The 13,154-nt window shown below is 42.0% G+C and overlaps 1 protein-coding gene and 1 pseudogene across 1 annotated transcript in view; one reads left to right on the top strand and one right to left on the bottom strand.

Moving 5' to 3' along the window:
• LOC114565614 (protein disulfide-isomerase TMX3-like) overlaps positions 1-13,154 on the top strand; it is a 30,226-nt gene that overhangs the window by 3,183 nt on the left and 13,889 nt on the right. Inside the window, exons 2-3 of the mRNA XM_028593775.1 lie at positions 1,591-1,690; positions 2,757-2,834. Coding sequence (XP_028449576.1) covers positions 1,591-1,690; positions 2,757-2,834 — 178 coding nt within the window. The remainder of the gene's footprint in view (positions 1-1,590; positions 1,691-2,756; positions 2,835-13,154) is intronic.
• On the bottom strand, positions 7,835-9,219 carry LOC114565137 (nuclear factor 7, ovary-like; annotated as a pseudogene).

The raw sequence follows: 13,154 nt of genomic DNA, 5'->3' as shown, positions 1-13,154 counted from the left end.
TGCAGGAATTCAGGTAGAATACAGGTTTAAGGAGTCTCCCCCTGCTGGAATTCAGGTAGAATACAGGTTTAAGGAGTCTCCCCCTGCAGGAATTCAGGTAGAATACAGGTTTAAGGAGTCTCCCCCTGCTGGAATTCAGGTAGAATACAGGTTTAAGGAGTCTCCCCCTGCAGGAATTCAGGTAGAATACAGGTTTAAGGAGTCTCCCCCTGCAGGAATTCATGTAGAATACAGGTTTAAGGAGTCTCCCCCTGCAGGAATTCAGGTAGAATACAGGTTTAAGGAGTCTCCCCCTGCAGGAATTCAGGTAGAAAACAGGTTTAAGGAGTCTCCCCCTGCTGGAATTCATGAAGAATACAGGTTTAAGGAGTCTCCCCCTGCAGGAATTCAGGTAGAATACAGGTTTAAGGAGTCTCCCCCTGCTGGAAATCAGGTAGAATACAGGTTTAAGGAGTCTCCCCCTGCTGGAATTCAGGTAGAATACAGGTTTAAGGAGTCTCCCCCTGCAGGAATTCAGGTAGAATACAGGTTTAAGGAGTCTCCCCCTGCTGGAATTCAGGTAGAATACAGGTTTAAGGAGTCTCCCCCTGCTGGAATCCAGGTAGAATACAGGTTTAAGGAGTCTCCCCTGCTGGAATTCAGGTAGAATACAGGTTTAAGGGTCTCCCCTGCAGGAATTCAGGTAGAATACAGGTTTAAGGAGTCTCCCCTGCAGGAATTCAGGTAGAAAACAGGTTTAAGGAGTCTCCCCTGCAGGAATTCAGGTAGAATACAGGTTTAAGGAGTCTCCCCCTGCTGGAATTCAGGTAGAATACAGGTTTAAGGAGTCTCCCCCTGCAGGAATTCAGGTAGAATACAGGTTTAAGGAGTCTCCCCTGCTGGAATTCAGGTAGAATACAGGTTTAGGAGTCTCCCCTGCAGGAATTCAGGTAGAATACAGGTTTAAGGAGTCTCCCCTGCTGGAATTCAGGTAGAATACAGGTTTAAGGAGTCTCCCCCTGCAGGAATTCAGGTAGAATACAGGTTTAAGGAGTCTCCCCCTGCAGGAATTCAGGTAGAAAACAGGTTTAAGGAGTCTCCCCTGCTGGAATTCAGGAAGAATACAGGTTTAAGGAGTCTCCCCTGCAGGAATTCAGGTAGAATACAGGTTTAAGGAGTCTCCCCCTGCTGGAATTCAGGTAGAATACAGGTTTAAGGAGTCTCCCCCTGCTGGAATTCAGGTAGAATACAGGTTTAAGGAGTCTCCCCCTGCTGGAATTCAGGTAGAATACAGGTTTAAGGAGTCTCCCCCTGCTGGAATTCAGGTAGAATACAGGTTTAAGGAGTCTCCCCCTGCAGGAATTCAGGTAGAATACAGGTTTAAGGAGTCTCCCCCTGCAGGAATTCAGGTAGAATACAGGTTTAAGGAGTCTCCCCCTGCTGGAATTCAGGTAGAATACAGCTTTGAGGAGATTCAGCATTGGCTTCACTTCTCAGACCTGGAAGCTCCGTTCGTTATTTTTATTTTTACAGTCTGTTTCAACATGCAGAGTGACCTCAGTGTGAACTCAGTGTGACCTCAGTGTGACCTCAGTGTTTTGTGTCGTTCAGGCCGTTGGTTCGACATCTGAGCAGCGTGCAGCTGTTCCAACATGTGATGAGTCGCCACGATGTCATGATAGTTTACGTTGGAGCCACGTCACCGCTGAAGGTACACACATGCACGCACAGACACACACATGAACACACACACTGGCTCTCCTCAGGGCTGTGTCCTGTCCCCATTGCTGTACATTCTTTACACCAATGACTGTAGAAGCCAGCATGAGAACAGGCACATTCTGAAGTTTTCATAGTCATCATTAGCCTGCTCTGTAAAGATGAATCTGAGCATGGGCCAGTGGTGGATGACTTTGTCCAATGGTGTGATGAGGCCTTTTTCCAATTAAATCCCACAAAAACCAAGGATATGGTAATTGATTTTAGGAAAGTATCCCTCCCACCATCTCAGACTTTCATTAGGGGAACTGAAACTGAATTTGTTGAACAGTATCTGGGAACCGTCATCGATAAAAACCTGAAGTTTGATGTGAATTGTGATGCAGTCTGTAAGAAGGGACAGCAACGTTTGTACTTCCTTAGGAAGTTAAACCCTTTTAATGTAGATAGGAAAATTATGTCCTTATTTTATAAATCTTTTATCGAATCAGTTCTTACTTTTGCCATGATTGCTTGGTACGGTAACCTGAACGTCAGGGACAAAAACCACCTCAGCCATATTGTAAAGGTGGCTGGCAAGGTTTCTCACAGTCCCCCTTGATGGTTATCTTTGACCAGTAAGTACTTCGCAAGGCCCGGTCTATATTAGACTGCACAAACCACCCCCTTCACTCTGAGTTCGTTATACTCCCATCAGGTCGCAGATTTAGAGTACCCCGGTGTAAAACCAATAGGATTCAAAATTCTTTTGTCCCATGTGCAATAACTCGGCTTAATTTAAACATGTAATGTTTTGTTTTTAGAGATTGTTCCAGTGGCGATGAATGGTGTTGTGTGTATTACACACAGGAAACCTTTTTTGTACTCATGTCTTTGTACTGTTGCTTTGTTTATTTGTATGTTGCTTGAATGTGTTTCTTTTTTATCTTTCATTCCTGACTGCATATCAAGTTTCCCATTTGGGATAATAAAGTGACTTAACTGAACACACACACACACACACACACACACACACACACACACAGACTGCTGACCTCTGACCTCTGATGTGTTTTCAGGGAAACTTCACGTCGGTAGCCGAGACGCTGATCGTTCACACCTTCTTCTTCTCTGCTTCCAGAGACGTGCTGCCCAAGGTCAGTGATGCCCAGCCAGCAGTTCTTAAAAACCTAAATATGATTTGATTTGAAGTACATATTGTGGCGAGCTGTGTGGAAGGATTGACTCTGGAGTCAGAGTTACTAATTTCCAAGCTATTTTATTGACACTGAACACACCGTCGCTGACCTGAGGCAATCAACCACCCCCCCCCATGAACACTAAACCAACAACACAACACTAAAACCCAGATAACACAACACTTAAACTAGGACAGGACCAGTTCAGAACATGTTCCCATGATGCACTGCTTCAGTTCAGAGCATGTTCCCATGATGCTTTGCACTGCTTCAGTTCAGAACATGGTCCCATGATGCACTGCTTCAGTTCAGAACATGGTCCCATGATGCTTTGATACATCCTCATATACACTACTGATACACTCTCATACACACTACTAATACACTCTCATATATACTACTGATACACTCTCAATACACTCTCATATATACTACTGATACACTCTCATATACACTACTGATACACTCTCATATACACTACTAATACACTCTCATATATACTACTGATACACTCTCATATACACTACTAATATACTCTCATATATACTACTGATATACTCTCATATACACTACTGATACACTCTCATACACTACACTCATATAACTACTGATACACTCTCATATACACTACTAATATACTCTCATATATACTACTGATATACTCTCATATACACTACTGATACACTCTCATATACACTACTAATACACTCTCATATACACTACTGATACACTCTCATATATACTACTGATATACTCTCATATACACTACTGATATACTCTCATATACACTACTAATACACTCTCATATACACTACTGATACACTCTCATATATACTACTGATATACTCTCATATACACTACTAATACACTCTCATATACACTACTGATACACTCTCATATACACTACTAATATACTCTCATATACACTACTGAAATACTCATAAACACTACTAATATACTCTTATACATACTACTGATACACTTTCATATACACTACTAATATACTCTCATATACACTACTGATATACTCTCATATACACTACTGAAACACTCTCATACACACTACTAATATACTCTCATATACACTACTGAAATCCTCTCATATACACTACTGATATATTCTCATATTTACTACTGATACACTCTCATATACACTACTGATACACTCTCATATACACTACTGATACACTCTCATATACACTACTGATACACTCTCATATATACTACTGATACACTCTCATATACACTACTGATACACTCTCATATATACTACTGATACACTCTCATATACACTACTGATACACTCTCATATACACTACTGATACACTCTCATATATACTACTGATACACTCTCATATACACTACTGATACACTCTCATATATACTACTGATACACTATACAGCCTTTAACTTTGATTTGCTGTCATACACTATACAGCCTTTGGGAACTTTGATTTTTGTCAGTGTTTCACAAACATTTTGTGGGAAGATAACATAAAACATATTGTGAAGTAACGCAAAAAGTATTGTGTAGTAACGGAAAACCTATTGTGATGTAACGCAAAAGTAATCCCCTGAAAACATTTCTCTATGACCTTCCAGGGCTCCGTACTGCATAAAGCAGTTCCATAAAGACAGAAAGGGTTATTTTTTCAGAGCAGAGACGGGAGTCAGAGTTGCTAATTTCCAAGCTATTTTATTGACACTGAACACACCCTCGGTGCCCTGAGGCAATCAATCATGAATATGAGATTAAAATTCTACATGACATCGTGTATTTATGCAATCTTCTCAGCACATTATTCTTCTTTAGAGTTTTATAATGCAGATCATTAAGCATTCACATCAACGCTAAACATTTTGAATCAGCTATTGAGCTCAATCATTGCCAAATGTTTGTGAATCTGTAAGACATGGACAGATGCATTATACACTGCAACAGTTTCTGTTGTTTAGGATCAAATTTAACTCATGCAAATAAAAAACTTCATTTGACCAATAGTGTATGTGTATTTTCAGGATGTGAGTCTGTGCACTATTTCCCTTCACAATACGTCAGATGTGTCAGATCAGGACAGTCCCTTGCTCTCCCCCCTCCCTTTCTCAGTCCATCTGCTGGCTGTTGGTCCGTACCTCCAGATAGGATTGAGTGTCTTTATGTTTGGTGAAACAGGCCTCGGTTGAATGGTTGAAGCCTTCTCATTTCAGTGTCATCAGTTCATCACAGAATGTTCATCAAGGCTTTGGGTAGGGCATGTGGTTTGCTGCTGGCTCTTTGGTTTGGCACGGTACATCTCCAGATGCTGAAGTTCACAACCAGACGGCTAGCACTGGTCCTCTATCCCTTTCCTTCTGGGCCGAGAACCATAGCCAGACCACAAACCTTTATCGTGTCTAGCTGTGCTGTGGTCTGAGGTGCTGTGCTGGTTGTTGTTGTTGTCAATCTTCTGGTACAGTTTGTCACCGGTCCTGCAGCTGGAGGGGGGGTGAGATGGACCTGCTCTGACACACCTACCCTGTGTGGCACAAAGCAGAACTCCTAGATCTATTATCTGCTCTTTTATCAATACTTCAATCACTTGGAAAAACGTCTACTCTTTTAGTAAACATCAGTAATTATAAAACAGCATTTCTTACCCGTCATGCTGGTTTAACTCTATAAAATCCCTACTAATGTGCTGAAAAGGAAACACTGGCTTTGGAAACTGTTCTCTTTTTTGGCCTCAGATTACCTTGAGGGTTGTGTTTTTGCACAAATAGTGCAAGTCAAACAAAACAAAATAAAAATGTTTAGAGTAGTTTTAAAATCCATTATCCATATGCTTATTTATTTAAAAAAAACGTATTTATAATTGCTATCATTCATCCCTCCTTTTGAGACATGACAGGACTCATGACTCAATAATTAATAGTCTAAAGAATATGTCATATAGCAACTCAAAATACAAACAAAGTCTATAGTGCAGCTTTCCTGAAAAACTCACTAGAGTCCAAATTAACTGCTCATAGAATGGAATCTCTATCAACCTGAATTGATTTCAATATTGTCTCAACCAATAAACTCAGATGAATGAAACAAACATATGTTGTTGATTTTATTTTTATCTTTGGGTTGCAACACAAAATAATACTAATTGCTGTCTGATATTTCCAGGAGAATAGTGAGGCTGTCTGTAAAAAAGGAAAACAGAGTTTATACTGTTTGAGAAAATTGTACCATTTTCATATAGACAAGACCATGATGACATTATTCTATCATGCTTTTATCGAAACCATTATATCTTTCTCCCTAGTGGCATGGTTTGGTTGTGTCTCAGTCAAGCACAAGAATCGCCTAAACCAAATTGTACAATGGTCAAGTAAGCTGACTGGGGAGCCCCAGATGCACCCTACATCCCTGTATGCTACAGCGGCTATCTATGGCTGTCAGAGAAGATAGCCTACACTCTCTGAAGAGGGAATTCCAGTATGTTCCCTCTGGACGGAGGCTAAAAGTTCCTGGTTACAGAACCACAAGATTTAAAAGCAGTTTTGTACCAGCGGCAATCACTGTTAAACAAAGGGTAAAATTATTTGCACAAAACGCACAAGCACTTTGGTCATGTACTGTTTTCTATTCCTCTTTTTTCTATATTTTACTACCTGTTTTTATATGTTTTAATGTTTTGTGTGTTTTATGTTATGTTGTGGTCTACAAAGTTTTAATGATATCCTGCCTCTTAGACTATAAAACTAGTTTGCCTACGGGTACCAATAAAGTTACCTAACCTAACCAATAAGTATCGTCATGAATTAAAGGTTTTTTTGTTCCTAGAATTACAAATCAGATCAAAGTCATTGCTGAGCCTAAACTCAACATCCAAATGTCTTGTTCTTCCACATGCACAACTCCTGTTTTTCTATTATCTCTAGGTATGTATGTGTGTGTGTGTGTGTGTGTGTGTGTGTGTGTGTGTGTGTGTGTGTGTGTGTGTGTGTGTGTGTGTGTGTGTGTGTGTGTGTAAAGCCCCTCCCTCTGCCGTTCTCTGAGCCTCTGTGAGGAATGAGGATTTCTCCATTTTGAATGATACACACTGTTTTTCTATGTCTGATCATTCATTCAAAAATGTTTCATATTAGGGTTAGTCAAAAGTTCAATAAGGTTTAACAGATAGTCATAGTGGAAGAATTACTCAAATCATTTGTCTAAGTAAAAGTAATAATTCAACTATAAAAATATTCTGTTACCAGCAATATTCCATTAAAAAATATATTACTTAAGTAAAAAAAGTATCATAAAAAATCCTCACATATTTGAAAACTGGAAATGATCAAAGCAGTTCTGTCAATCAAGTAAGGGATTAAGCAATTAATCATTTCAGCTGGACTTGTACGTCTATTTTTTGGGCAGCTTGATAACAATACAACATCAGATTTCATACACATATGTTTTGTGAACAAAAATCCCAATTCGTCTTAACCAAGATATGTCAGATTACAATAATATCTAAAAGCATTTGACAAAACTCTGCTTCTGTCTATTTCTGTTTTGCCTTTGAAATAATTGTCTAATACCTATATGAGATAAGAAAGACTTTATTTAGCCCACACCCGGGAAATTCCCAAGTTATGGCAGCTCAAAATTTCCATCACAAAAATATATTTAGCACTTTACTTTTGTACTTTCACAATTGTCGTCAGCTTTTGGGATTTTGGAAAAAGCATGTTTTACTTAATTAAAAGGAAAACTATCATTTAAACATCGCTCAGATAAAGGCAAGATATAATTATGAATTATATTTGGCTTACAATAATAATTGACTGAGTAAAAGTAAGTGTGTTTAATTACTATGATACTATGGAGGCAATTCAATCGGTGCCTGAAAGTATGTAAGTTCAGTACCGAGCCCTATTAAAGATATATTTGATAATCAAAGGGAAGCCCCTCCCACCTCCAAAATCTGAAACATGGACTTCTTCTATTCCTGTTCTACAGTCACACAGACCTTCACTGGGGAAACCTTCAGTTCATCCCAAGTGTTAAAGTATGGAAACATCTTCTCAGTGAAAGTGTGTGTGAAGGTGTGGATGTGTGTGTTAGTATCAGGATCAGAGAACGACAGCTTTCCTCTGTTCCAGTCCAGAGTCACTCTGATCCTCTGGAGCTGCTTCTTCAGCAGGAGAACAGTGTCTGGAGCTAATGGAGAGGATGCTCTGTATTTACCTCCAGAGAACCATACTGTCCATAATCCAGACCGTATGAGTCCCTTCCTCTGGACAGACTCCCCTAACACACCCAGTGACCAGTCTGCACTGTTTCCAACCTCGACATCCCAGCTGTGAGTCCCTGAGTTAAAGCCCTCAGAGCCCAGGACAGAGCAAGAAGAATCAATCCTCTCTGGATTATCAGGAAGCTGCTGTTTCTCTCCTCGTCTCACACTGGTCAGATCTTCAGACAGGATGAGATATGGATGAGCAGTGTTTGGGTCCAGAACCAGAGGACAGTAGGAGACCATGTCCTTCATCTTGTTCCAGATGTTGAAGCTCAGGTGTCCCAGGTGTTTGGCCTCGTCTATCAGAGCTCCTGAGAGCAGCTGTGGATCCTCCAGCAGGGGCTCTGCTGGACTCTTCCCACTGCAGCCTTGTAGTTGATCAGGAATGAGACGTCTTCAGCTCTCAGCTGCTCCTCTGTGGCTCTGACTGTGTCTGAAAGAGCTGCTATCTCTCTGCTCAGAGCCTCCATCTTCTCCTTCATCCTCTGACTCTTCTGCTCCTCTTCCTCCCTCAGTGCAGCCATCCTGGCCTCCTCTTCCTCTTCTAGAAACTGGTGAAGCTTCTTCAACTGATCCTTAATCTGGGTCTCTGTGCGTCGGGCCTGGACCTTCATGTGTTCTGCTGTTTGATCACACTTCACTTTAACTTGTTCAAAAACCTTTAACTTCTCCTTTAAGGGCTCCAGAGTTTCCTGAAGTTTCTTCTTGTGTTGTTGTGCAGCTTCATCGATGGGTCTGAATCTGTGGTTGGAGTGTTTTTCTGAATCTCTGCAGACGAGACACACTGGCTGCTGATGGTCCAGACAGAAGAGTTTGAGTTTCTCAGAGTGCAGACTGCAGAGAGCCTCTGAAGCTCTCTGATCTCTCTTCTGTGAAAATGCCTCACATGCGTTCCTTAAAGCATAGTTAGGAGGTAGTTCTTCCCTTGAATGTCTTCTCTTACAAACTGGACACTCATGTATTAGTTTCTCTGTCCACCAACTCTGCAGACAGTCTCTACAGAAGCTGTGGCTACATGACAGGATGACAGGATCTTTAAAGACTTCATGGCAGACAGGACAGCAGAGATCTTCCTCTAACCTGGAAGCCATTTAGTCTCTGAGTGAAGCAGAAAACACAGCAGGCAGACAGCTCATTCCCTCAAACTTACTTTCACTTTGAGTCTTTGTTGTAAAAGTCTTGTTCAGTTTGGGGATTCAGCAGCTGGATGAAGTGGTAGTGTCCCAGTATTCCCAGTATTCCCACAACTCCCTCCTGTAGATGTCCTCTGGCAGTGGAAGCTTTGGTCTGAAGGTAAATCTCAGGGTCCGTCTCTCAGAGTTCCTGTTTCCTTGTTCGTCTCGGATGAAATATTCCTCATTCTAGTTTATCAGGTTGAGTTTTATTCCAGACTGATTAATCATTCTTGTGTCCTCATCAAATACTGTAAAGTACTTCTGTCTTCGTCTTAAGTGTGTAGTTCATTAACACAACAACTGTTCAAGTTAAAACTCAGATAATCTCAGCATGCAAACTAAAAGTGATGTGAAAGCTCAGCTGGTATTGTCATGTGATCTGTGGCTGAGACATGCCGTGAGCTGCCTAACTCATTTCCAAACTGAGAATTCTTGCGAAACTACAACTGGAAAACTAAAACAAGCAGACAAACCTTCACACTCCTTTAAATCAGGTTGACCCACACACACACACACACACACACACACACAGAGACACTCGCATACACACACACCGAGACACACACACACACAGACACACAGACTCACACACACACATGAAAGATGTTCTCAGAGAACTAACGCTGTAAATTGAACCAGCTGCATTATAACGTAATGCTGGTCTAACTTTAGGTTCTTCTAGTTATCTATAGTGCAGAGACTGGCTTTTCTCTACCTCCCTTTTTTGTCACAGATTTGGAGGTCAGAGGTCAGATGGACTCAATTTGACCCCCTCCCCACTGCTGTCAGCTTGTAGAGGGTTAATAAGCAAGTGATTCAAGTGACCCTCTGGTCCCCCTTTTTGAAAAGGGGAACCACCACCCCGGTCTGCCACTCCTTAGGCACTGTCCCAGACTTTCACGCAATGTTGAAGAGGCGTGTCAACCAAGACAGCCCCTCCACACCCAGAGCCTTGAGCATTTCTGGACGGATCTCATCAATCCACTGTGGAGTTGTTTAACTACCTCAGCAACAAATTGACGACAATCCCCCATCATCCTCCAGCTCTGCCTCTAACATAGAGGGCGTATTAGTCGGATTCAGGAGTTCCTCAAAGTGGTCCTTCCACCGCCCTATTACCTCCTCAGTTGAGGTCAACAGTGTCCCATCCTTACTGTACACAGCTTGGATGGTTCCCCTTCCCCCTCCTGAGGTGGCGAACAGTTTTCCAGAAGCACTTTGGTGCCGACCGAAAGTCCTTCTCCATGTCTTCTCCAAACTTCTCCCACACCCGCTGCTTTGCCTCTTTCACGGCAGAGGCTGCAGCCCTTCGGGCCCTTCCGGTACCCTGCAACTGCCTCCGAGTCCTCCGGGATAACATATCCCGGAAAGACTCCTTCTTCAGTCGGACGGCTTCCTGACCACCGGTATCCACCACGGTGTTCGTGGGTTACCGCCCCTTGAGGCACCTAAGACCCTAAGACCACAGCTCCTCGCCGCAGCTTCAGCAATGGAAACTTTGAACATTGTCCACTCGGGTTCAATGCCCCCAGCCTCCACAGGGATGCGAAAAGCTCCGCCCGGAGGTGTGAGTTGAAAGTCTGTTGGACAGGGGCCTCCTCCAGATGTTCCCAATTTACCCGCACTACACGTTTGGGCTTACCAGGTCTGTCCAGAGTCTTCCCCACCCCTGACCCAACTCACCACCAGATGGTGATCGGTTGACAGCTCTGCCCCTCTCTTCACCCGAGTGTCCAAAACATACGGACTCAGATCAGATGAAACGATTATGAAATCGATCATTGACCTTCGGCCCTAGGGTGCTCTGGTACCAGGTACACTTATGAGCATCCCTATGTTCGTTATAGACAATCCATTACTAGCACAGAAGTCCAACAACAAACAACCACTCTGGTTTAGATCAGGGAGGCCGTTCCTCCCAATCACGCCTCTCCAGGTGTCTCCATCATTGCCCACGTGTGCGTTGAAGTCCCCCAGCAGAACAATGGAGTCCCCCACTGGAGCCCCATGCAGGACTCCAGTCAAGGTCTCCAAGAAGGCCGAATACTCCGAACTCCTTTTTGGTGCATATGCACAAACAACAGTCAGAGTTTTCCCCCACAACCCGCAGGCGTGGGGAGGCGACCCTCTCGTCCACGGGGTAAACTCCAACACAGCGGCGCTCAGCCGGGGCTTGTGAGTATCCCCACACCCGCCCGGCGCCTCACACCCTGGGCTTAGTCTTGCTTGCCAGCTCTATCTCCACAGCGCTGTGGAGGAAGGTCTGGCTACACAACAGATGCATTCTGGGATAGGATTATAAACTCTGGTTGTTTGCATTTCTTTAAACCAATCACAATGGTCCTGGGCAGTGCTGAGCTCCAGACGCAGTGACGGTGACTCTGCTAAATAGTCTCAGGAAGGAACTTGTTCTGGTGGAACATTTACACCCCGCTAAAGAAAACTCCTCATCCAATACTAAGCAGGCCTGTCTTGTTGCCTGTTGTGGTTTCTGCACGGCAGATGATCTGGGGGTGGGGGAGGGAGGGTGTCCCGGCAATTATCTGCTAAATTAGTTGTGATTCTTGCTTTTTTTCTGCAGTTTTGTCAGTTTTTTTAGAAGTTAGTTTTTGACATTTTCCAGAAATTTTTAGCAGTTTATTGTACGGCTGCACAATTAATCGCAATTTTATGAAATTGCAATATGGACTAGTGCAATATCAAAATCGCAAGGGGGGGTGCAATGTTTGTTAAAGGCATAACAAATTTTATCCTACAGACTAAAGAAAACAAATTTTGTTTTGAAAAAAATCACACATTTTTTTTATTTTAATATTTTTCTAGGAACATGAGAATAATGATGCAAAAATAAAAATAAAATTCCCTCTAATATCGTGAATCATATCGCAATCGTAATTTCAGTCAAAATAATCGCAATTAAATATTTTCCTAATATCGAGCAGCCCTAATCCATCGTCACTTTTTTGTGTGTTTTATGTGAATACTGATTGTTACACATTTAGAACATGCAGTACATTGTATATTAATGAAGTGAGGTCAGGACTGCGGGGGTAAACGGAGACTAAAGTGAGTCTCTGTGTGTCGTCCTGACAGTTGTGGTGGAAGATTTCTGTCAACAGATTGGGCAATAAAGAAGTTTCAAACAGAGACAAGTTGTTCCGTAAGAGTTTGTTCAAATGTATTATTGCTTGCAAGCAAAGAGCTCGAGTTACACAGCACAACGTATCTCAGAGTTTAGTGGAACAGACCTAAAAGTAGCACTCAAAGACAGGAGTTTATATATATTTTTTTGCAGATTTTTTTTTTCCTGTTGCAACAGGATGAAATCAGGAAATATTTCGCTGTAGCAGAATAAAACAATAAGAAATCAGGACACGTCTGGGCGCATGTGTCTGGGAGTCACTTCTCTCATGCAGTCATTTTTCATTGATGTCGGCAACATAACTTTTCTGTCCAGACTAGGGGTCTTCAACAGGGGGTCCGTGACCCCTAGGAGGTCCTCAGAGTAAGTGCAGGGGGGCCGCCATATTATGTCTAAAATGTTATTGAAAGTTTCTTTTTTCAAAAATTCTAATATGTCTGGAAAGGTACAATAATATGAATCCAACCTATTATTAGGAAAGATAATTTGGCCTATTTGTGAAAATAATTTGTGAAAAACAACTTTACACATTGAAGATAAGCTTGATATAGGTAGCCATACAGTTAGGCTTAAAAATTCACTGTGCCTTCCACATATATGTTTACCATTAAAACATGATGTATAAATGATATATATATTTTTCATTTTCATCCATACGGCCCAGTTTAACATGCAACTCAATTTTATACAATATATGTACAGCAGTAGG

Source organism: Perca flavescens, chromosome 12 (genome assembly GCF_004354835.1).
Source record: "Perca flavescens isolate YP-PL-M2 chromosome 12, PFLA_1.0, whole genome shotgun sequence".
NCBI lineage: Eukaryota > Metazoa > Chordata > Actinopteri > Perciformes > Percidae > Perca > Perca flavescens.
This window is presented reverse-complemented; position numbering and strand designations above follow the sequence as displayed.